This window comes from Pelophylax lessonae (genome assembly GCF_965119305.1).
Source record: "Pelophylax lessonae genome assembly, chromosome: 9".
Classification (NCBI taxonomy): Eukaryota; Metazoa; Chordata; class Amphibia; order Anura; family Ranidae; genus Pelophylax; species Pelophylax lessonae.
The window spans coordinates 19613500-19640329 of record NC_138776.1 but is presented as its reverse complement, the minus strand read 5'-3'; the positions used below and the strand labels follow the sequence as shown (position 1 = coordinate 19640329).

The 26830-nt window shown below is 41.5% G+C and overlaps 1 protein-coding gene across 6 annotated transcripts in view; it reads left to right on the top strand.

Annotated features, from left to right (window-relative positions):
• The window catches only part of CRTAC1 (cartilage acidic protein 1), a 1069217-nt gene that overhangs the window by 1000651 nt on the left and 41736 nt on the right, over window positions 1–26830 (top strand). For 3 of the 6 annotated variants that reach the window (XM_082267474.1, XM_082267475.1, XM_082267473.1), the window contains exon 14: window positions 9398–9541. In XM_082267474.1, coding sequence (XP_082123600.1) covers window positions 9398–9541 — 144 coding nt within the window. Of the gene's footprint in view, window positions 1–9397; window positions 9542–15073; window positions 15294–26830 lie in introns of those variants that run through there. The other 3 variants (XM_082267478.1, XM_082267477.1, XM_082267476.1) reach the window with 2 other exon arrangements.

The following is a 26830-nucleotide window of genomic DNA, read 5'->3' as shown; positions in this document are numbered from 1 at the left end:
CAATGCTGTGGAGCTCTGCAATGATTGGGGACAATGCTGTGGCGCTCTGCAATGATTGGGGACAATGCTGTGGCGCTCTGCAATGATTGGGGACAATGCTGTGGTGCTCTGCAATGATTGGGGACAATGCTGTGGCGCTCTGCATTGATTGGGGACAATGCTGTGGCGCTCTGAATTGATTGGGGACAGTGCTGTGGCACTCTGCATTGATTGGGGACAATGCTGTGGTGCTCTGCAATGATTGGGGACAATGCTGTGGCGCTCTGCAATGATTGGGGACAATGCTGTGGCGCTCTGCAATGATTGGGGACAAAGCTGTGGCGCTCTGCAATGATTGGGGACAATGCTGTGACACTCTGCATTGATTGGGGACAATGCTGTTGTGCTCTGCAATGATTGGGGACAATGCTGTGGCGCTCTGCAATGATTGGGGACAATGCTGTGGCACTCTGCATTGATTGGGGGCATGCTGTGGCGCTCTGCATTGATTGGGGGCATGCTGTGGCGCTCTGCATTGATTGGGGGGCACGCTGTGGCATTCTGCATTGATTGGGGGGCATGCTGTGGCACTCTGCATTGATTGGGGGCAATGCTGTGGCACTCTGCATTGATTGGGGGCACGCTGGTCACTCGTTTTTCTGTTTGCGCCCCCCCCCCCCAAAAAAGTTTGAGCACCAGCCGCCACTGCAATGTACCATTTCCCAATCCCGGAGGAGAATCCAGAAAGCTTTCCATCCTGTCCTGACTAAGGTCCTTTCTTGACCCTGGTGCTGCAAATCAACCAATTGAGTGCAAATGGGCTGGGAGATGGTGATGATGATGTTGTGTGTGATGAATTACAATGAATAATAAATCAATGAACAAAAGCATACAAATTATCCATGGTGCTCAATAAATCCAAATATAAAAATAATCTTGTGAAAATGATCAAATGATAAACAAATATCCAACAAAAGTCCAACAAAATCAATTCCTCCACCCTGTTTCTTCCAAAAATTGTAAATTTCAGGTGCTGAAAATCAAACAAGTGCTCTCCAAAACAAAACGACACAAGTGACTCCCACCACCTTCAGGGTTTCCTCCTTACCCGAAGGATAAGAGTAAGGTGCAAATATCTCCAAATTAAGCCTGCTGTAAGTAAGGAAACTCCAATGTTGCAAAATCACCCCGTGACAAATCAAACCGATAAGCCTCTTACCAGAATGTAATAATGTTGCACTTGGAATCTCTCCCACTAGGGGTGTCCTTATCTATCAGCTGCTATAATGGATGATGAACTCCACATATAAATTAAGGCTCGAACTCTTCTCTATACACTCCAACAATGTACCATATGGAAAATAAATGGACTTAAAACACTTGTAAAATTCAGCCATCAGCCCATCTGGCCCAGGCGATTTTTTGGTGGCCAGCTTCTCTATAGCACGAACTACCTCATCGGCTGAAATTGGTTCAGTCAAATCCATCAAGGGCAATGTATCATTTCCCAATCCTGGAGTAGAATCCAGAAAGCTTTCCATCCTGTCCCGACTAAGGTCCTTTCTTCCCAGAAGGTCTGCGTAATATGACCTGAAGATCTCCAGGATCCCTGATCTGGACTTCACCAGGGAACCCGTACTATCCCTCAGACCTATGACCGTCTTAACTGCTATGCCTTGCTTACAGTTCTGGTAAGGATCAGGCGAGTGATATTTCCCGTAATCTCTCTCCAGAATCAAGGAGGCATGCCGGTCGTATTGACACTTCCTAAGAAGAAGCTTTACCTCAGAGATCTCCCCTAGATTTCCTCCATACGAGACAAGATGATCAAGCTTCCTCCGCAAATGCTGGTAGGCAATATACATACCAAGCTGCTTCTTCTTACTTATGGCCTTGAAAAGTCCAATCGCCCTTTGTTTCACAAGCTCCCACCACTCTGACTTACTGCTGCAAAAGTCCAGAATAGAAACCTGTGCCTGAAAAAAATCCTCAAAGGATTGTCTTACCTCTACATCTTCCAGGAGAGCCGAATTCAGTTTCCAGGTACCCCTTCCCCTGGGTGGAATGTCCGAGGCATTCAGAGTAACAGACAGCATACAGTGGTCAGAGAACTCCACCGCCCTCAACTCAGGAGCAGAGAAAGCAGAGTTCTCCTTTAAAAAAAAACCTATCTATCCTACTCTGACTATTCTCTCTCTGAAACGTGAATCTCGTGCTGCCAGGGCAGTGCTTAATGTACACATCTACCAGGCCTGCTTGTCTAACCATATCTCTAAGAAAAACGCTATCGTAACCCAGCCTGTCTATGGAGACCCTCCTGTCTTCAGGCCTAATTATGGTGTTAAAGTCACCTCCAAAGACAACCTGCTGGGATGTAAAAGTGAAGGGCTTGATCTTTATGAGGAGGCATTTCCTGTCCCATTTTGACTGCGGTCCATAGATATTGATCAGGCGCAGGTCCTGCCCCCTAACAGAGACGTCTAGGACCATGCATCTCCCAATTTCTACCTCAATTACCTGCCGGCACGTTACCATATCAGTTTTAAAAAGAACCGCAACTCCGCTGCAACGCTCAGCCGCAAGAGACCAAAAGGAGGGACCGCATCTCCACTCCCTTTTTGCTAGATGGACATCGGCCAAAGTATTGAGCCAGGTCTCTTGCAAAAATAAAATCTCAGCATCAAACTCACTGAGCAAAAATAAGGCAATATCACGAGCTCTTGTAGATTTTGTAGATTTCCTGCTGGCGACATTAATAGTCGCCACCTTTATCGGAGCGGGAACTGCCATCAGGATGATTGGGGTAGTCGTTTCTTAACCTCTACCACAATCTCATCACCCAAAAAGCTCTCTTTACACTATGTGACTCCCCCTCATCCATAGATGATAAAGAAATAGATAAATCCGACACCAACTTCTCCCCTGACAAAACATGTGATGAAAATGTGTTGCCAAGAGAAACCTCTCCTGGGTCTGACTGTAAGGAGGAAATGACCGCTTTACTGGTCTTCCTCTTTTTCTTTTTCTTCCTCCTTATCCTCTCCCACCCCTCATCATCTGAATCCTCCACAACAGAGGGTGAGACATGGGACATGGACACCCCTCCCTCAACCCCATCAACCCAACCACCATGCAGCACCCCTGCACTCTCCTGCCCACGTTTGCGGTGTTGGGGGACAGGGACTAGAGGTGGAGTAGGCCGAGGGGGAAGGTCCACTATACCCGCCCCCCAGCAGCTTCCGCTAGTCTGGAGGATCAAAGCACAGTAGATGTAGGAACAACCACAGGAGGGACAGACTCAGGGACAACATCACTAGGGGAAACAGAATCTGACACAACAGACACAGGAGGGGCAACCGTTTCCTCCCTAACTTCAGCTACTTCATCTTCTTTATCAAGCCTGGCAGGTTATGCAGTGCCTCTGGGCACTGGCTATATGGATGACCCAGCTGCTGGCACAAATTGCACCGAATCTGGGTGCATTCTCTGGCCAAATGGCCTAAATCCTGGCACAGTGAGCACTTCTTGTGGGTGCAGGACGATGCAAAGTGGCCTTTATCACCACATTTATTACACACCTTAGGCTGACCTTGGTAGAAAATGGTCAGCCTATCCCTTCCCAGAAAGGCTGAGCAGGGAAGGTGCTGAACTACATTGCCCAGCACCCCCAATTTTAGTGACACTGTCCAGGCCCCTGTCCATATCCCATGCTCATCAAGGACCTTCCGCAGACCTCACCATATCGGCATAGCCATACTATTAAATTAGCCTCTGGTATGGATTCATTACGCACCAAGATTGTCACCGACTTTATCAAAGGCTGCCTTGAAATCACCTTTGGCACCAAACCACTCCACTGCTGAAGGCCCTTGCACCTCCTATACCTCTCCCAAAAGAGATCCAAACTCTCAGGTTTCACAAAAGACAAATCAAATTCATAACTTCCCACCGTGCAAATCAAAGCAAAAATATCACAGGCTTTAAATCCCATTACCAAAACCAACTGAGCCACCCTTCCTCTTACTGGTGGGGTTCCCTCCCCCTCCCACCTCAACTGAACCCCATTCTTCCTCCTATACCCACTAACTAGCCCCCCACCAAACCTCCCTGTATTATAAGTATTAGCAGAATTCCCACCACCCACCCTGGTGCGACTCCCCAAAACTGAAGCATAGCTTCCTATATTCCTTGCAGCAAAAAATCCATCAGTTTGTTTTAAACTATCTGACACACACTTAGCAGATAACGATTGTACAGATTTGGGATTGATCTGTACAATCAATGAATCTTTCCTCTACTGAGCAGGGGGAGAAATGTCATTTTTATTTTTCCCAACAATATTAACCCCCTTCACCACCACCCACCACATGCATTGCTTTATCATTATTGTCATGTTTAATACTTTCTGCTGGCACATTCATAGTTTTTGTTGTCTTCACAGCAGAATCCATAGTTGCTGCTGCATTGGTAAGAGTTTTAGCTGTCATCTTCTCTTCCACTGGGACAGGGTTTTCAGCTGTGGAAATGGAATGCTGTTTTAACAAAGCAGCAGGTAAAGCATTGCAGGGTACTTCCATGGCTGCTTCCACTCCAAGTGCCGCACCATACTGATCTCCTTCTCCACCAGCAATCAGCTGGTCAATCAGCCCTGGAACACTGGGAAACCTAGCTGAAGCAAACTCTTTGGAGTTTGCAGCCATTTTGCTTGCAGAGGGACTACTGGTCTCAGCAGGAGCAGAAAAATCCATGCCTGGGGTGTTAGCTGCAGGTCCATCCACATTTCTCTGATGGTCTGGTGACTCCTCTGTCAGGGATTTTCCCTGCATGTCTGCACTGGGTTTCTCCACAGCAGAATCTCCAATAGGCAGCTCCTTCTCACCTGGGACACCATCCACTACAGCAGGTGGGGCAGACATGTTGGATGGCAGCATGGTGTACTGCGATTTCTCCTCTAGTACTGGCTTTGCTGGCTTGAATCTCCTCTGCTCATCCTCAGGGATTTCTGATGGATCATCAGCAAAGGCGAACTTGTCTGCTCTCAGGGGTGACTCCATCTCCTGGATGAATGTCAGGGTGCCATGTTCACGCTCAACCCCTTGGCTGGTTGCCGCTGGCGATTCCCAGGCCTGACATGGGGGGAGAGGTGCAGAGGCAGATGGAGCCTGGTCATCCATTAACTGAGGCTGCTGATCCACAGAACTTGCTGATGTCTGGCTGGCAAATTGCCTCTCATTATCAAACTTTTTTTTAAATGCTCCATTTCTGCCTTTCAGCTTTTCCAATAATAAAGATTGTTTCTTTACCTTTTCTTCCAATTCCTGTAACTCAGGCTTCATGGCTGTGCGATTTTTGCTCCAGGCCTGGAAATACTTGGTTCTGAAGGATTTGTGTTCAGCCTTCAAAACTTTAAGTTTTTCTTCAGCTCTCCCAATCGCCCTAAAACGATTGATAATCTTCTGGCTGAAGACATCCGCATTCTCACCAGGACCTGGACCCACAGACAGGTCCTCCACCTCCTTCTCACTAGGCCCCGTGTCATCAGGGGGATCCCTCCCAGGGCCTCTCCCAGGATCAGGCATTGTTCCTGGGCCAAGCTAGCAGGCAAGTCCCAGGCTTGAAAAACGCTGGTTCTCAGAGAGAGCTCCTTCAGTGTGTCCTTCTCCTTCTTCCCACTGACCACCAATGTAAGGAGCATTCTTCCCACTGACCACCAATGTAAGGAGCATTCTTAACACTGACCTCCAATGTAAGGAACATTCTTCACACTGACCACCAATGTAAGGAACATTCTTACCACTGACCACCAATGTAAGGAACATTCTTCACACTGACCCCCAATGTAATGGGGCATTCTTCCCACTGATCACCAATGTAAGGGACATTCTTCTCACTGACCACAAATGTAAGGAGCATTCTTCCCACTGACCACCAATGTAAGGAACATTCTTCCCACTGATCACCAATGTAAGGAACATTCTTCCCACTGACCACCAATGTAAGGAACATTCTTCCCACTGATCACCAATGTAAGGAACATTCTTCCCACTGATCACCAATGTAAGGGGCATTCTTCCCACTGATCACCAATGTAAGGAGCATTCTTCGCACTGACCACCAATGTAAGGAACATTCTTCCCACTGATCACCAATGTAAGGAACATTCTTCCCACTGATCACCAATGTAAGGGGCATTCTTGCCACTGATCACCAATGTAAGGAGCATTCTTCCCACTGATCACCAATGTAATGGGGCATTTTTCCTCCCACAGACCACCAATATAATGTAGTACTGTATTCCTCCTCCCACTGACCACCAAAGATGGCTCTCGTACATGAAGAAGTGCACTACCAGAAGCGGTTCATTGGGTACATAGAATCTATATAAATGTGCCACATCCTATTATCTAAACTGGAAATTGGATCAAAAAATACATGGACTTTGTAGGCACAAAAGTATCATAAAAAAAGAAAAAAAATCATAAAAAAATTATGTTTATTTGTTTTACATTTTAAAAAAGAACAGACATATATCGCAACTATAAGGCCATAGTATGCCAAAGGTTATGTAATGGGTAAAATACACAACAAAGGCATAACACGTAATACATAGAAAAATACACAATTAAAGATATCTAATTATCTGTGATTCGAACCACCAATGGACGATTCCATCAGAGGGGACAGATAAGTGGAGCAGAGTACAGAGCAACGAACTTAACCACTTTACCATCGGAGGATTTTCCTGCTTTACGTCCAGGCCACTTTTTGCAACTTGGCACTGTGTGACTTTAATTGACAATTGCGCGGTCATGCAACACCGTACCCAAACAAAATTTACGTCCTTTTTTTCCCACAAACAGAGCTTTCTTTTGGTGGTATTTTATCACCTCTGCGCTTTTCATTTTTTGCGATATTAATAAAAAAAGAGCGTCAATTTTGAAAAAATAACAATACTTTTCTACTTTGACAGTTAAAAAATATCCAATATATTAAATTTTTGTCATATATTTAGGCCAAAATGTATTTAGCTACATGTCTTTGACAAAAAAATTCTCAATGAGCGTATTTTTAACCGCTTTAAGACCGGAAGATTTTACCCCATTCCTGACCAGGCCATATTTTGCGATTCGGCACTGCGTTATTTTAACGAGGGATGAGGCAGACCATTTACCACTGACAGGGGTGCTTACAATAGTTACATAGTCTGGTTAAAAAAAGACACATTTGTTAGTTTATCTAAATCTGCTAGATCATCTAACACTCCCCTCCCCCCCAGACTGACAAAGCTGCTGTCCAAAGGTGCCCCCTGTGCTCCTTCATCCAGAGTGGGGGCGCTCTAATTCAGGAGGTGTGTTAATGGCCAGATCACCAGGTGAAAACAGAGGGGAAAAAAGCCTAAAAAAGAAAACAATTGCAGACGCCACATCTAATGATTGGTAAGCTGAAATATATGACAGTTTCTGATTTAGAGATTAATACTAATTTAATATTAACAATAAAGGTGAATAAGGTCATGAAAAGAGCAGTTAGGATCTACAAAGTGTAATGACTCTCACCCTTCACATTACATTCTTCCCTTATAAAATGAAAAACTAATTGCTTTCCATTGATTACCGTACATTGGGGGAGATTTACTAAAATACAGAATCTGGTGCTTCTGTGTATGGGAGCCAATCAGCTTCTAACTTCAGCTTGTTCAGTTAATATTTGACAATAAACCCTGGAAGCTGATTGGTTTCTACGCATAGCTGCACCGAATTTTACACTCTCCAGGTTTAGTAAATCAACCCCATTGCCCACTATTATTGTTATTATTTGTATAATTTTTATTATTATAAATATTATTATTATTAATAAAATTATTAGTATATATATATATATAATCATCACTCACTCTTGCCATACCCAATCCAATAAAGTCCTACGGTTCTCAATCCACTGTAGCTTTTTGTCCATCTACAGTGAGATTTCCACTTTACTATATATATATAATAATAATATTAATACATAATATTTTAAATGTTGTTGTTATTATTATTATTATTTTTACTATTGGTATTATTTAATATTATTATTTTATTTGGTATTATTGGTAATATTAATATTAGTTATTATTTTTATTATTAATAGTATCAGTATTATAATTTTTATTATTATTAATAATATTAATTGTTATTCATATTATTGTTGATAATATTATTAGCATATCTTTTTTTTATTATTCGTAGTTTCATTTTTAATCATAATAATAAGCAGAATTATCATCATCATTATTATTATTATTATTATTATTATTATTATTATTATTAGTAGTAGTAGTAGTAGTAGTAGTATTAATAATAATATTATTATATAATAATAATAATAATAATAATAATAAATACTGTTTTAAATGTCAATATATCATTATTATTATTATTATTATTATTATTATTATTGAAAATAATAATGATAATAATAATAGCAATAATAATAATATTTATTATTATTAATATCATTATTTTTATTTGTATTATTATTATTATTAGAAGTAGTAGTAGTAGTATTATATTATTATTTTATAATAAATATCAATAGTATTATTATTATTATTATTATTATTATTATTATTATGTTATTATTATTGATACTAATAATAATAATAAAGATAATAATACTAATAATAATACTAATAATAATAATAGCAATATAATATTATTTATTATTATTAATATCATTATTGTTATTATTATTATTAGTATTATTATTATTATTAGTAGTAGTAGTAGTAGTACTATATTATTATTTTATGATAAATATTAATATTGGTATTATTAGTGTTATTATTATTATTATTATTATTATTATTATTATGTTGTTATTATTATTGATAATAATAATAGCAATAATAATATTATTTATAACTATTAATATTATTATTATTATTATTATTATTATTATTATTATTATTATTATTATTATTATTATCATCATTAGTAGTAGTAGTATATTATTATTTTATGATAAATATTAATAGCATTAGTATTATTAGTAATATTATTATTGATAATAATAACAACAATAATAATATTATTTATTAATATCATTATTGTTATTATTATTAACATTATTATTATTAGTAGTAGTATTATATTATTATTTTATGTATAATATTAATAATATTAGTATATATTTTTATCATTTTAATTATTATTTTCAATGATAATAACAGTAATGTTTTAAATTTTTTTTATTATTAGTATTATTATTATTTTATATTATAATAATATTGTTAGTATAATTGTTAATAATAATAATATTTTATAAATATTCTTTAATATCATACGACAGAATGTACAGCACATTGTTTGTTTGTTGATGATAAATGTTTGTCTCTGACTCTTTAGTAAGTCATATGAATATTTCTTGTACTTTTTAGACACAGACGAGTGCCTTCAGTTCCCATTTCTTTGCCCCAGAGAAAAGCCAGTCTGTATAAACACATATGGGGGTTACAAGTGTCGCCCCAATAGAAGATGTAACCGTGGTTATGAGCCGAATGAGGATGGCACAGCTTGTGTCGGTAGGTTACCTTTTTACTATCTATTGTTTAATATAAATATAACGTTTTATATAACGTTTCCTTGCTGCACAATATTTGAAATACAAAGTGTCAGATTCTTTACCCACGCTACAACAAAATGTGGGTGCGCAATACCCACCTACCAAGAGGCCAATGGGATTAAACCTAACTTTTACTACATTTTATTTTAATGTATTACATTTTTATTATAATTTGTCCATCAGATAGTTATTGAAGTGTGTATACTGGAAAGTCGAATCAAAAAACACATGGACTTTGTAGGCACACAAGTATGATAAAAAAATCTATACATTTATTTATGCATTTTAAAAAACACAAACCACATCCATAATATGCCAACCGTTATGTAATTGGTGAAATCACACAATGAGGGCATAACACATTAACCAGTTCTGGACCAGAAGGTTTTACCCCCTTAATGACCAGGCCATTTTTTGTGATTCGGCACTGCGTTATTTTAATGGACAATTGCGCGGTCGTGCGACGCTGTACCCAAATAAAACTGGTGTCCTTTTTTTCCCACAAATAGAGCTTTCTTTTGGTGGTATTTGATCACCTCTGCGATTTTTATTTTTTGCGCTATAAACAAAAAAAGAGCGACGTTTCTGAAAACAAAAACAATATTTTTCACTTTCTGCTATATGACATTCCCAAAAAAAAAATGTTTAAAATTTAAGATTTTTTAACATTTTAGGCCAATTTGTTTTCTGCTACATATATTTGCTGCCTGACAAGTGGGGGCGGGCGCGCGGCGGTGTGTGCTCACCCCCTAGCTGCCGGCGTGTGGCCGACATAGACTGTGCTGCCCCCCCCACCCCACTGTGCTCCCTTCCCTCTCCTGCCAGCTGCTGCAGGGGATGTGTCACAATAGAGAACCAGGAAGGGGTCAGTAAATATATAATTTACCAGCTCCTTCCTTTTCTGAATGGACAGAGTCATAGTCAGTGACATTGTAAAAAAATTAAAAAAATGATAAAACATAATACAATTAAAATATCAAAAAATAAAAACTACTGACACCAGTGGGTGAACTTCCAGGATCGCAAAGGTCACACTTGGGACCGGGCCCTGGCATTCCACCACTGTTGGGAGGCCCCAAGATGGCAGGAAGGGGGCCCACTGCAGAACTTGTGAAAGGGTCCCACTGCGGGACCGTAATAAAGGGCCCCGCAACGAGAGTAAAGGGCCCCAGGACCAGAGGGAAGGGCCCACGGCCTGGGGTCCAGGGGGCCCTTTATGGTTTCTTGCACCAGGGTCCTGAAGGTTCTAGTTACGCCTCTGGTTACATGGGTGCCTAGGGAGTGCTTTTTAACTGTGTGGGAGAGGTGCTTTGACTGGGGGAAGACAGAGATCCGTGTTCCTGCTTAGCAGAAACACAAGATCTCCATCTTCCCCTCTTACAGAACGGTGGTCTGCCTTGTTTACATAGGCAGACCGTCATTCTGCCTCTCCTGTGAATGATTGGCGGGCCCTGGCGTACATTGTGTCCCCTGGACCTGCTGATTTACTTCATATGTGTCCAATCACAGTAGGAGCGGGTTGCCAGCGGCGCCCCAGACCCACTGCACGAAATCACGTGGATGGAATTTATTCCTTGCTTTGCAGGGACACAAACTCCATCCCTTCCCCTCCTGTCAGAATGGCAATTTGCCTTATTTACATAGGCAGACCACTGTCTCTCTACCTGATAATCAGCATGTGCCAGAGGACATTGAGTACCCGGGACCCGCTGATCCGCTGTGCGAAATCACAGTGAAAGTGAGCCGCCAGACGCGCGCACACGAGCCCCTTTACCCGAACTGCAGGATCACGTATGTTTATGTCATCTCGCACACAGCTGCCGCCCTGTAGCAGTAAAACTATAAACAAAAAATAGCGTAAATTTTGAAAAAATAACAATATTTTTCACATTTTTTAATATGAAATCCCCCCCCCCCCCAAAAAATGTAAAAATCCAATTTTTTTAAAATTTTTGGCCAATTTGTTTTCTGCTACCTATGTTTGGTAAAAAAAATCACAATAAGCGTATTTTGATTGGTTTGCGCAAAAGTTATTGCGTTTACTTACCAAGGGAAAGATTTCTGTTATTTTTGGTGTTTTTTTTTTAATGAGTAATGGCGGCGATCTGCGATTTTTTTTTTTGCGGGACTGCAACATTGCGGCAGACAGATCGGACCCTTGACTGACATTTTTGACACTTTTGGGGGTACCAGTGACATTACTACAGTAATCAGTGCTATACATATGCACTGTTACTGTAAAAATGACACTGGCAGGGAAGGGGTTAATTTTATTGGAGAGGGAGGGGTTAATGTATGCCTGGTGCTTACTGACGTGTGTGGGGGGAGGGGACTGAGTGACACAGGAACAGATCTCAGGTTGAGCTATGCTGAACCCTGCAATCTGACCCTGCCTGTCACTTAGGAGACCCGCCCGCTTTGTTTACACAAGCGGGCGGATCTCCAGACTCGATTCTCCGACGATCGGGGAAGAGCGGTGGTGATCACTCCGCTCCTCCCCTGGCCCGACTCCCGCTGTGACTGAAAACAGCGGGAGCGAACCTCCAACGGCGCGCGCGCTGCCCACAAGGGTAGGAGTCCAGCGACGTAGGTCTACGTCGCTGGACGGGAACGAGCCACTTTGCCGCAGTACGGTCAACGTGACCGGTCGGCAAGTGGTTAAAGTTGACAATATAGCTTAGGTGTAGAAAAGAAAGTGGGTAGGGTTAAATGGTCCTCCTCTACACCTCAGCCATTCACATTTGGAATGTGCATGAGTCTATAAGGATAGTATATTCAGAAAGTCCTGAGAGTTCCAAAGAATAGTCTTGGAGGCCCAGATCTTATTATATTAATCTTGAAGTGGTTACAGAGAGGAAATAAATGTGGTAAGGTTAGATAGAGAGAGGTCGATGGTATAGGTTGGAGTTGACAATGGAGCTTAGGTGTAGAAAAGAAAGTGGGGCAGGGGTAAATGGTCCTCCTCTACACAGCACTGCCATGCCCATTTGATAGATCCATGAGGTTTTAAGGAGGATAGTATATTCGGGAAGTCCCGAGAATTCTGAAAAACAGTCCTGGAGGCCCATATCTTAGTATATAAATATTGTCCAGCTTTGTGTTCCCTTGCTAGGTGAAGTTCCATTGAGGAGACAAGGTCTAGCTCTGGTACTACTTGAGAATGGTGGAAATAGAAGAAATAGAAACAGATGAGGTTAGAGAGAGAGAAGTTGATGGTATATGTTGGAGTTCACAATGGAGCTAGAATATAGAAAAAAAAGAGGGTGGGGGTAGGGTTAAAAGGTCCCCTCTACACCACAGCCATTCATGTTTGGAAGGTGCATGAGTCTATTAGGATAGTATATTCAGAAAGTCCTGAGAGATCCAAAGAATAATCTTGGAGGACGAGATCTTAGTATCTTAATCTTGTTCCCTCTATGGTCCTTTGCTAGGTGAAGTTTCATAGAGGCGATAAGGTCTAGCTCTGCTTAGAAAAGAAGGAGGTAGGGGAAAATAGTCCCCTACACACCACAGCCATGCCCGCTTTGAAAATCTATGAGGTTATTGGGAGGATATTTTATTCAGGTGATCAGTGATCAGTGACTTATATTGGGACTGCGATAGTGTGGCAGACAGTCTGGAACCAACTGATGCTGGGGGGAGAGAATTGGCTAACATTTTAAGGCTTTACTTTCAAACTCCGGCCCTGGGTCAGATGTGGCCCTTTGCTTATCTCAGTCTGCCCTGTGGGGCACTATTCCATCCACAACTGACACCAACGGTAGGACACTATTCCTCCCACTGACACCAATGATGGGCAATATTCCTCCCACTGACACTAATGATGGGGCACTATTCCTCCCAGTTACACCAATGATGGGGCACTATTCCTCCCACTGACACCAATGATGGGGCACTATTCTTCCCACTGACACCAATGATGGGGCACTATTCCTCCCACTGACACCAATGATGGGGGACTGTTCCTCCCCCTGATACCAATGATGGGCACTATTCCTCCCACTGACACCAATGATGGGGCACTATTCCTCCCCCTGACACCAATGATGGGGCACTGTTCCTCCCACTGACACCAATGATGGGGCACCATTCCTCCCACTGACATCAATGGTGGGGCACTATTCCTCCCACTGACACCAATGATGGGGCACTATTCTTCCCACTGACACCAATGATGGGGCACTATTCCTCCCACTGACACCAATGATGGGGGACTGTTCCTCCCCCTGATACCAATGATGGGCACTATTCCTCCCACTGACACCAATGATGGGGCACTATTCCTCCCCCTGATACCAATGATGGGCACAATTCCTCCCACTGACACCAATGATGGGGCACTGTTCCTCCCACTGACACCAATGATGGGGCACCATTCCTCCCACTGACATCAATGGTGGGGCACTATTCCTCCCACTGACACCAATGATGGGGCACTATTCCTCCAACTGACACCAATGATGGGGCACTGTTCCTCCCACTGACACCAATGATGGGGCACCGTTCCTCCCACTGACACCAATGATGGGGCACCATTCCTCCCACTGACACCAATGATGGGGCACCATTCCTCCCACTGACACCAATGATGGGGCACTATTCCTCCCACTGACACCAATGATGGGGCACTATTCCTCTCACAAATACCAATGATGAGGATCTATTCCTCCCACTAACACCAATGATGGAGCACTATTCCTCCCACTGATACCAATGATGGAGCACTATTCCTCCCACTGACACCAATGATGGGACACTATTCCAACCACTGATACCAATGATGGGGCACTATTCCTCCAACTGACACCAATGATGGGGCACTATTCCTCCCACTGACACCAATGATGGGGCACTATTCCTCCCACTGACACCAATGATGGGGCACTATTCCTCCAACTGACACCAATGATGGGGCACTGTTCCTCCCACTGACACCAATGATGGGGCACCGTTCCTCCCACTGACACCAATGATGGGGCACCATTCCTCCCACTGACACCAATGATGGGGCACCATTCCTCCCACTGACATCAATGGTGGGGCACTATTCCTCCCACTGACACCAATGATGGGGCACTATTCCTCCCACAAATACCAATGATGAGGATCTATTCCTCCCACTTACACCAATGATGGAGCACTATTCCTCCCACTGATACCAATGATGGGGCACTATTCCTCCCACGAACACCAATGATGGGGCATTTCCTACTTCCACTGGCCACAGTCCGGCCCCCTTAACCTTTGAAGGACAGTAAACTAGCCCTTTGTGTAGAAAGTGTGTAGACCCCTGCTTTAAACTAATACCTTGTTGTTGTGGTACTAAATTTGTTTTCTCTAGTAAATCTGTCAGCACTAACAATGTCTTTGTTTCTTTCTCCACCACCCCCATACTTTTAACATCTCCTGCTCCCCTTCCTTTCACCCAAACACCTCCGAATTCCTCTTTCCTTCGTGTCGTGCCTTCATCCCATCGCCTCCATCACACAAGCAGCTCAAGTGGCATACTTTGGATCCTATCCATCTTCAGCCTACAGCTTTCAGCCAAACCTCTTGCACCCTTCAGCAGCCCTGCTAAGCCTTGGATTATTTTTGCATATATATTCTCTCTGAACAAACGAATCCCATCGAAAGGCTTTCTATGCTCGGTTCTCTCCACTTATACAGTATGTCAGTGAAACTGTCAGCCAACCCAGCCCCGGCTCCGGGGGGATAAAAGGCGTCCTGCTACAAAACATGCCAGAAAGAACTCTGTCTAAAGGCTTAGAGTGAATAGTGATATTTTCGTAAAAAAAAAAAAAATCGAGTTGTTTGTTAATATGTCATGCATGTTTTTTTTTTTTTTTTTGAGAAAATCCGAAAAAAAAAGAAAAAAAAAAACACCGAAGCCCTTGCTAAAGACACTTTCACGTATCCTCTGTAAATTCATGTTTTATATTAAGATCTTGTTTCTTTTTTTATTTTTAATTATTATTTTAAATATGTTGCCCAAAATTTTCTTGGTTAACTCTTTTTTGCTGCAAGAGATGCCAATAGAGTGGCGCATGGCAGGCCCATCTTGGCAGGGAAACGGCCGATCCCCAGTGGTTCCATGGAGCGGGGAAACACCGACCTCTCCTATGCTGGTTTGGCCTGCCCCGGTCTGAGCTTTGTCTGCTCCATAATCCTTATAAAGGAAGAAGCCTTATCTCGTTTTTTTTTTTTTTTTTAATTATATAAAAAGATAAAATGTTAATAGTTGAACTTTTTTGCAGTCTTCCAGTCATCGGTCTGAAAAATATGTTAGAAATAAAATGTACAGTAAATATACAGAAGACGTAAACCTCTTTCTTTCTGGTGTTGTAACAAAAACAGACAATGCATTGTTCTAGCAAAAAAAAAATGCTTTTAGCGATTAAAATCAGAATGTTTCACCAATACCCTTCAGATTGAAATATCAGGATATGTGATAAGACTGTACAGATGATTTATGAAATTGGCAATGAAATTAATATAAAGGGTTAGTTTATCTTTACAGGAAAAATGTAAAGGCTCATTTACACTTGCTTCGACTTTTTGATTTTAATTTGATGCATTTTTATTTAAAATCAGCATCACTTTCTCTCTTTAAAAAAATATTTTATTATTAATAGGAACATACAATAGATACAACAAAGAATACAACAAAAATGTAAAGAAGGCTGAGTCCAAATATATTGTGGCCAAGTGGAACAAATGATATAAAGAGAGTCATCCGAGAAGAATGAAAAATTAATAAGTATAATAAATAAATATGAAGTGGAAGTCAATGAGGTTGCGACAATAGAAACAATATGCCCGCGTCCACCCTCTAGGTCACCCCTAATGGGTTACACTTGCTTCGACTTTAACCACTTCTGGACCGGGCCTTTTTCTGACACTTGTTGTTTTTTTTTTTTATTTTGCTGGAAAATTACTTAGAACCCCCAAACATTATATATTTTTTATAATGTTTTTATATAATTTTTTTTTTTTTTTTGCTGGAAAATTACTTAGATCCCCCAAACATTATATATATATATATATATATATATATATATATATATATATATATATAATTTTTTTTTTTTTTAACAGGGACCCTAGAGAATAAAATGGAGATAGTTGCAAAATTTTTTATCACACCGTATTTACACAGTGGTCTTACAAACGCAATTTTTTTTGGGTGGAAAAAATTCACTTTTTTTAATTAAAAAATAAAGGCTCATTTACACTTGCTTCGACTTTAACCACTTCTGGACCGGGCCTTTTTCTGACGCTTGTTGTTTTTTTTTTTTTGCTGGAAAATTACTTAGAACCCCCAAACATTATATATTTTTTATAATGTTTTTATATAATTTTTTTTTTTTTTTGCTGGAAAATTACTTAGATCCCCCAAACATTATATATATATATATATATATATATATATATATATATATATATATATATATAATTTTTTTTTATTTTTTTTTTTTAACAGGGACCCTAGAGAATAGAATGGAGATAGTTGCAAATTTTTTTTATCACACCGTATTTACACAGTGGTCTTACAAACGCAATTTTTTTTGGGTGGAAAAAATTCACTTTTTTTAATTAAAAAATAAAGGCTCATTTACACTTGCTTCGACTTTAACCACTTCTGGACCGGGCCTTTTTCTGACGCTTGTTGTTTTTTTTTTTTGCTGGAAAATTACTTAGAACCCCCAAACATTATATATTTTTTATAATGTTTTTATATAATTTTTTTTTTGGCTGGAAAATTACTTAGATCCCCCAAACATTATATATATATATATATATATATATATATATATATATATTTTTTTTTTTTTTTTTTTTTAACAGGGACCCTAGAGAATAAAATGGAGATAGTTGCAAAATTTTTTATCACACCGTATTTACACAGTGGTCTTACAAACGCAATTTTTTTTGGGTGGAAAAAATTCACTTTTTTTAATTAAAAAATAAAGGCTCATTTACACTTGCTTCGACTTTAACCACTTCTGGACCGGGCCTTTTTCTGACACTTGTTGTTTTTTTTTTTTTTTTTGCTGGAAAGTTACTTAGAACCCCCAAACATTATATATTTTTTATAATGTTTTTATATAATTTTTTTTTTTTTTTGCTGGAAAATTACTTAGATCCCCCAAACATTATATATATATATATATATATATATATATATATATATATATATATATATATATCATTTTTTTTTTTTTTTTTTTTTTAACAGGGACCCTAGAGAATAAAATGGAGATAGTTGCAAATTTTTTTTATCACACCGTATTTACACAGTGGTCTTACGAATGCAATTTTTTGGGGGGGAAAAAATTCACTTTTTTTAATTAAAAAATAAAGGCTCATTTACACTTGCTTCGACTTTAACCACTTCTGGACCGGGCCTTTTTCTGACACTTGTTGTTTTTTGTTTTTTTTGCTGGAAAATTACTTAGAACCCCCAAACATTATATATATATATATATATTTTTTTTTTTTTTTTTTTTTAGCAGAGACCCTAGAGAATAAAATGGAGATCATTGCAAATTTTTTTTATCACACTGTATTTGCGCAGTGGTCTTACAAACGCAATTTTTTGGGAAAAAAAGTCACTTTTTTGAATTACAAAATAATAAAAAACAGTAAAGTTAGCCCAATTTTTTTCTATAATGTGAAAGATAATATTATGCCGAGTAAATAGATACCCAGCTTCTAAATTGCGCATGCTCATGGAATGGCAACAAACATTGGTACTTAACCACTTAAGGACCGCGCCTATTTCTGACACTTGTTGTCTACAAGTTAAAATCAGTTTTTTGCTAGAAAATTACTTACCAAAACTTACTTAACCCCCAAAATATTGTATATTTTTTTTTAACAGAGACCCTAGAGAATAAAATTGAGATCCTTGCAAAAATTTTTATCACACCGTATTTACACAGTGGTCTTACAAACGCAATTTTTTTGGGGAAAAAGTTCTTTTTTTAATTAAAAAATAAAGGCTCATTTACACTTGCTTCGACTTTAACCACTTCTGGACCAGGCCTTTTTCTGACACTTGTTGTTTACAAGTTAAAATCAGTTTTATTTTTTTTTTTGCTGGAAAATTACTTAGAACCCCCAAACATTATATAATTTCTTTTAGCAGAGACCCTAGAGAATAAAATGGAGATCGTTGCAGAATTTTTTATCACACCGTATTTGCGCAGCGGTCTTACAAACGCAATTTTTGGGAAAAAAATTCACTTTCTTTAATTAAAAAAAAAAACAGTAATGTTAGCCCAATTTTTTTTTCTATAATGTGAAAGATAATATTAAGCCGAGTAAATAGATACCCAGCTTCTAAATTGCGCACGCTCGTGGAATGGCAACAAACATTGGTACTTAAAAATCCCCATAGGCGACAGTTTAAACATTTCTGCAGATTACCAGTTTAGAGATACAGAGGGCTCAAATTATTGCTCTCGCTCTAACAATTGCGGCGATACCTCACATGCGTGGTTTGAACACCGTTTACATATGTGGGCCTGACTTGCATATGCATTCACTTCTACACATGAGCTAACGGGGAAAGGGCACTTTAATTTTTCTTTTTCCTATTTATTTTATCTTTTATTTTTTATTTTTACACTGTTTTTTTTTTTTTTTTTTTATCACTTTTTTCCTATTACAATGTAAACATCCCTTGTATTAGAAAAAGAAGGACAGGACCTCTTTATGGAGAGATCTGGGGTCAAAAAGACCTCACATCTCACATCTACACAAAAAAAAAAAAAAAAAGAGGCAAAAACAGGTACTGTACCTGTTTCGCCCTCTCCCCTGAAAAGTGCCAAATGTGGCACTGGAGGGGGGGGGGGGGCAAATGAGCGGAAATTCCACTTTTGGGTGGAAGACGAGGCTGCTCCGAGTAAAGCGATACCCAACATGCCAAGCCTTAAATATGTTTGTGCCTGTGCAATGGCGACAGTACCCTATGTTTTCTATAGGCAACACTTCAAAAGCCCCCTATAGGTATCAGTTTAGTATTACAGGGAAGGTCTGGTGCTAGATTTATTGCACGGTGATATGTAACATGTATATTGCAATCAACATTTTGACTCATATGGGCCCCCCAGACGCATTTGTTTATGTTTGTACGAGCGTTTATTTGTGGAGGTGGGGGGGCCTGTTTACCTGACAGGCAGCCACCGGATTGTGTGTTAAACCCCCCCCCCCCCCCCCCCCCCGCTGTCAGGTCCATATGACGTACTGACCTGGCAGCAAAAGGGTTAAAAGAGCCCCCGCTCAGTAGTACCCCCACTCAGCAGATCCCCAGCTCATTAGTACCCCTGCTCAGCAAATACACAACCTATTAGTACCCTTGTTCAACAGAACCCCAGCTTATTAGTACCCTCATTTAGCAGATTCCCAGCTTATTAGTTCTGTCGTTCAGCAGATCTCCAGCTTATTAGTTCTCTCATTCAGCAGATCCCCAGCTTATTAGTACCCTCATTCAGCAGATCCCCAGCTTATTAATTCCCTCGTTCAGCAGATCCCTAGTTTTTTAGTACCCTCATTCAGCAGATCCCCAGTTTATTAGTACCCTCATTCAGCAGATCCCCAGCTTATTAGTTCCCTCGTTCAGCAGATCCCTAGCTTTTTAGTACCCTCATTCAGCAGATCCCCAGTTTATTAGTTCCTTGTTCAGCAGACCCCCAGCTTATTAGTACCCTCGTTCAGCAGATCCCCAGCTTATTAGTACCCTCGTTCAGCAGACCCCCAGCTTATTAGTACCCTCCTTCAGCAGATACCCAGCTTATTAGTACCCTCGTTCAGCAGATCCCCAGCTTATTAGTTCCCTCATTCAGCAGATCCCCAGCTTATTAGTTCCCTCGTTCAGCAGACCCCCAGCTTATTAGTACCCTCGTTCAGCAGATTGCCAGCTTATTAGTACCCTTGTTCAGCAGATACCCAGCTGATTAGTTCCCTTGTTCAGCAGACCCCCAGCTTATTAGTATTCTCGTTCAGCAGATCCCCAGCTTATTAGTACCCTCAGTCAGCAGATCCCCCACTTAGTAGTACCCACAGCTCTGCTAATGCCCCACTCAGTAATACCCCAAACTCTGCTGATCCCTCACTCTGTAGTAACCCACAGCTCTGCTGATCCACTCCTCAGTAGTAACCCCCACCTCTGCTGATCATCTAGTTTGCTGATCCTCCACTCTCTCCAGTCCCTGCTCACCTCCCGCTATATTGCTCCCACATTGCTCACCACGTGAGACATCTGCTACTTTCTCCTGCTCTGGTCCCCCAGCTCTGCTGATCCTCTGCTGCTCAGTCCTCTCCTTCCAGTCCCCGCTCACCTTCTGCTATAGTGTTCCCATGTTGCACACCACGTACCATCTGCTAGTTACTCTGCTGCAGTCAGGGCCCCACGCACCTTCCTGCTGCTCCACGCTGCACAACAGATGTGACATCTGCACCAGACACCTCAGTGCATAGGGTGTTTGATTTTCTATTTGTTTTAAAGGAACCCAGCAGAGCCCAGCCTATTAGTACCCACATTCAGCTGATTCCAAGCTTAGTAGTACCCTCGTTAAGCAGACTCCCAGCTTTTTAGTACCCTTGTTCATTAGATCCCCAGCTTATTAGTAGCCATGTTGAGCAGATCCCCCACTCGGTAGTACTCCCAGTTCTGCTGATGCCCCACTTAGTAGTACCCCCAGCTCTGCTGATCCCTCGCTCAGTAGTAACCCCCACCTTTGCTGATCATCTGGTTTGCTGAACCTCCACTTTCTCCAGTACCTGCTCACCTCCTGTGTATTGCTCCCACATTGCTCACCATGTGTGACATCTGCTAGTTTCTCCAGCTTTGGTCCCCCAGCTCTGCTGATCCTCTGCTGCTAAGTCCTCTCTGTCTGGTCCCCACTCGCTTTCTGCTATAGCATTCTCATGTTGCACACCAAGTGTGCCATCTGCTGGTTGACCCCGCTCCAGTCCGGACGCAGCTCACCTTCCTGCTGCTCCACGCTGCACACCAGATGTGACGTCTGCACCAGACACTCCAAGAATATATACACATGAACCAGAAGTGACTACTGATGATGTTTTTCCAGTTCGTGTGTTGGTTTCCCAGTGCATACTGGGATATCTCATACCTGCAATGCCTCCAAAACAAAGTGAAGCTAACTCTGAATAAAAGCCCATCAAAAGCATCAAGTGCTGTAGGTGAGCGTTGTCATGGACTTCTATGGAGGCTTTGGAGATGCTTTGAAGCACCAAGAAAGTGACATAGAGGAAAATTTTTGAAGCAAAGCAAACACAACGCGGGTGACCAGGACTGTAAGGTGACCATTATATTTAGTAACGGGATCTTTGATTGGCTTTCAGAGTGCTTTAAAAATGCATGTCCAATGCCACATTTTGAAGCAAGTTTAAACAAGCCCTAAAGGTGTACTAACACCAGATACCCTCCCCACCCCCCAGGTCCCTACTTTACTTACCTCCGAGGGTTGCCATGTTGTCAGTGCCTGCAGCTGCTCCAGCGGTCAGGGGATTTGAAATCCTCTCTCTTCTTATTTTTCTCTGTGAAGTGCTTTGGGGATGAACCAGATTAATTCATTGTGCATCAAGTGCTGTAGGTGAGCGTTGTCATGGACTTCTATGGAGGCTTTGGAGTTGCTTCAAAGCACCAAGAAAGTGACATAGAGGATAATTTGTGAAGCAAAGCAAACACAACATGTGACCAGGACTGTAAGGTGACCATTCTATTTAGTGACAGGAGCTTTGATTGGCTTTCAGAGTGCTTTAAAAATGCATGTCCAAGGCCACATTTTGAAGCAAGTGTAAATGAGCCCTAAAGGTGAACTAACACCAGGTACCTTCCCCACCCCCTAGGTCCCCACTGTGCGTACCTCTGGGATTGCCATGCTGTCAGTGCCTGCAGCTGCTCCAGGGGTCAGGGGATTTGAAATCCACTCTCTTCTCATTTTTTCTCTGTGAAGTGCTTTGGGGATGGACCTGATTAATTCATTGTGCATCAAGTGCTGTAGGTGAGCGTTGTCATGGACTTCTATGGGGGCTTTGGAGATGCTTCAAAGCTGGCCTATCAGAATCAATCTGGTCTGTCCTGAAAGAGAAGAGAGGGGTTACAAATCACCGGACTGCTGGAGCAGCTGCAGGTGCACTGACAGCTTGTTAACCCTGGAGGTAAGTACAGCGGGGACCGGGGGTTGGGAAGGGTGTTTGGTGTTAATTCACCTGTACATTTTTTTCCCTGTGAAGGTGAACTAACACTTTAAGAAAACAGAATGTCGTAGAAAGGACAGTTTTAGTAATTATTCTTTACTGGTTTATGGAAACTAAGACTGTTATGCTCAATAGAATACATTTTAGTAGATTACTTTTTTCTTTTTTTTTTAATTAGCCCCTTTGTGTGAATGGTGCCTACAGTGGGGGGTATATATAACACAGTGGAAGTATATCATTGTAAAAGTGCACTTGTCACCTGACCCCCTATAAGAAGCCAATGTGTGAAGTGGAACAAGACCAATGAGATTGCAGCGTGGTTCTTCACCGAAATGTTGTATCATCGAATAAATGCAATGGGGGAGATTAACAATAACTGGTGCCCGCAGAATCTGGTGCAGTTGTGCATAGTAACCAATCAGCTTCTAACTTCAACTTGTTCAATTAAGCTTTGACAATAAAACCTGGAAGCTGATTGGTTACTATGCAGAGCTGCACCAGATTATGTGTGCGCCAGCTTTAGTAGATCTCCCCAATTGGGATTGATTTACTAAAGATGAAGAGACTGTTTGCTGAGTGAAAGTTCAATGAGCTTAGTAAATAAGGTAAAGTAGTCTTCCCTAAAAAATACTTAAACATGTGCAAGGGAAATAAAAAAAAAAAACAGGATTTGCTTCTTTTTCAATGTTTTTATTGAATTTCAAATGACAGCACAACCATTACTTGACATGATGATCTAACTATTATAACTGACAATAAGTTCTCAATCGACATTTACAATGTTAGAAAAATTAAGTATAATTGGCAGAGCATAGTGGTCAGCAGAGGAAAAAAAAGTTGGGTTCTTGGGTTACATCTGAGAACATCACATGTCATAAGTGTATGGATTATGTGAGCTATCAGGGAGACATGCATTGGAGAACTGCACAGCATGAAGCAGATATCCTACAGAATGACCTGGACAAAATAGAGTGGGCAACGACATGGCAAATGAGGTTTAATGTGGAGAAGTGTAAGGTTTTGCACTTGGGGACTAAAAACATAAAAGCACAATACACTTTAGGGGGGGAACCCTTGGGGGAATCAAAAATGGAGAAAGATCTGGGAGTATTGGTAGAGGATAGACAAAGCAATAGCATGCAATGTCAAGCGGCAGCTGCCAAAGCCGACAGAATATTAGCATGCATAAAGAAAGGGATGTATTCCAGAGATAAAACTATAATCTTTCCACTTCATAAAACTCTGGTCCGACCGCATCTGGAGTATTCTGTCCAGTTCTGGTCGCCAGTCCTCAGGAGGGATGTGTTGGAGCTGGAGAGAGTCCAGAGAAGGGGAACTAAACTAATTAGGGGATTGGAGGACCTAAATGATGAAGAGCGGCTGCAATCGCTTGATTTATTCTCCCTGGAGAAGAGACGCCTGAGAGGGGACATGATAGCAATTTAAAAATACCTCAATGGTGATCTCAGCATAGAAAAAAAGCTATTCAGTCGAAGGGATTGCATGAGGACTCGAGGGCATACAATGCGATTAGAGGAGAAGCGTTTTAACCTCAGGCAACGCAGGGGGTTCTTTACTGTTAGGGCTAAAGGATTGTGGAATTCTCTACCACAAGAGATGGTTTCTGCGGGAAGTATGGTTGCTTTCAAAAGACTCCTTGGACGTACATCTCAAGGATCAGAACATTCAGGGGTATGTGAGATGATTACGGCCACACACACCTACACAGGTTGAACTGGATGGACTATTGTCTTTATTCAACCTCACCTACTATGTAACTATGTAATTATACTGGACTTTATGTTTAGAAGAACATTACTAGCAGGTGAATTATATGGGATGGCCAGAAAGAAAAGGATAAAGAATTTAGTAGCCAAAAGGCCTTGCAAGAGAAATACAAAGGATATAGTGGCCATAAGGCCCAGTGAACCAAGGCCAAAGGATTTAGTGGCCATGAGACCCAGTGGGAAAAGGCCAAAGGATGTAGTGGCCGTAAAACCCAGTGAGAAAAGTTCAAAGGATGTAGTGGCCATAAGGCCCAGCGAGAGAAGGACAAAGGATGATGTAATGGCCATAAGGCCCAGGGAGAGAGGGACAAAGGATGATGTAGTGGCCATAAGCCCCAGATTGAGAAGGACAAAGGATGTACTGGCCATAAGGTCCAGAGAGAGAAGGACAAAGGATATAGAGGCCATAAGGCCCAGAGAGAGAAGGACAAAGGTTGTAGAGGCCATAAGGCCCAACGAGAGAAGAACAAAGGATGATGTAGGTGGCCATTTGGCCCAGAGAGAGAGAGGGACAAGGGGATGTGGTAGTGACCATAAGGCCCAGAGAGAGAAGGACAAAGTATGTAGAGCCTATAAGGCCCAACTTGAGAAGAATAAAGAATGTAGTGGCCATAAAGCCCAGTGGTAGAAGGGCAAACAATGAAGTGGTAAAAGCCAGCAAGGGCAAAAAAAAGGAGAGACCGAAAAAGTGAAAAGGAGAAAGAAAGTATATGGGATGGCCAGGAAGAAAAGAAGAAAGTATTTAATAGCCATAAGGCCTTGCAAGAGAAAGACAAAGGATGTAGTGGCCATAAGGCCCAGAGAGAGAAGGACAAAGGATGATGTAGTGGCCATAAGGCCCAGCAAGAGAGTGACAAAGGATGATATAGTGGCCATAAGGCCCAGAGAGAAGGACAAAGGATGTAGTGGCCATAAGGCCCAGAGAGAGAAGGACAAAGGATGATGAGTGGCCATAAGGCCCAGCGAGAGAGGGACAAAGGATGATATAGTGGCCATAAGGCCCAGAGAGAAGGACAAAGAATGTAGAGACCATAAGGCCCAGCGAGAGAAGAACAAAGGATGATGTAGTTGGCATAAGACTCAGAGAGAGAAGGACAAAGAATATGGTACCCATAAGGCCCAGTGTGAGAAGGATAAAGAATGTAGTGGCCATAGGGCACAGTGGTAGAAGGGGAAAACGATGAAGTGGTAAAAGCCAGCAAGGGCGAAAAAAGGAAAGACAGAAAAAGTGAAAAGGAGAAAGAAAGTATATTGGATGGCCAGGAAGAAAAGGATAAAGGATTTAGTGGCCATAAGGCCTTGCAAGAGAAAGACAAAGGATGTAGTGCCCATAAGGCCCAGCGAGAGAGGGACAATGGGAGATGTAGTGGCCATAAGGCCCAGCGAGAGAGGGACAATGGGTGATGTAGTGGCCATAAGGCCCAGAGAGAGAAGGACAAAGGATGATGTAGTGGCCATAAGGCCCAGCGAAAGAGGGACAAAGGGTGATGTAGTGGCTATAAGGCCCAGCGAGAGAAGGACAAAGGATGATGTTGTGGCCATTAGGCCCAGAGAGAGAGGGACAAAGGATGTAGAGCCCATAAGGCCCAGCGTGAGAAGGACAAATAATGTAGTGGCCATAAGGCTCAGTGGTAGAAGGGCAAAGGATGAACTGGTAAAAGCCACAGGATGACAAACAAAGGATGATGTAGATGGCATAAGGCCCAGAGAGAGAAGGACAAAGGATATAGAGCCCATAAGGCCCAGCGTGAGAAGGAAAGATAGAAAAAAGTGAAAAGGAGAAAGAAAGGTTCTCCTTTACTTAGCATTAACAAGCGGTTATGTAAATGTTTCAAACTCAGACCCACCGCCCAAGGCAGGCCACCTTGTCCCCCTCTAAACCCTGGACAACAAAGGCTAGCCCAGGTGGTGTAGCTGTATCTAGTGTTCCCAGTTTCATAAAAATCTCTTATATTTGTCCTGACAAGACAAATGCTCATTAATCATTAAATTTATCAATCCCCATTTGGAGCTTGCCAAGGGTTCTTAGGGGCAGTTCTATGAAATAGTGACTTAAGTAGGAGAAAGACCTTAGTGCTGAGAGCAGCGGAAAATGCCAGGTCCACCAAATATGCATTATGTATCCAACTGCTTGACAGTCATGGAAACATCTGTCAGAATAACTGGGGTTCTGACGGGGACATTCGTGCAGGAACCATTTACCATCATTTCATTACTTTGTATGTTTCTTGGTG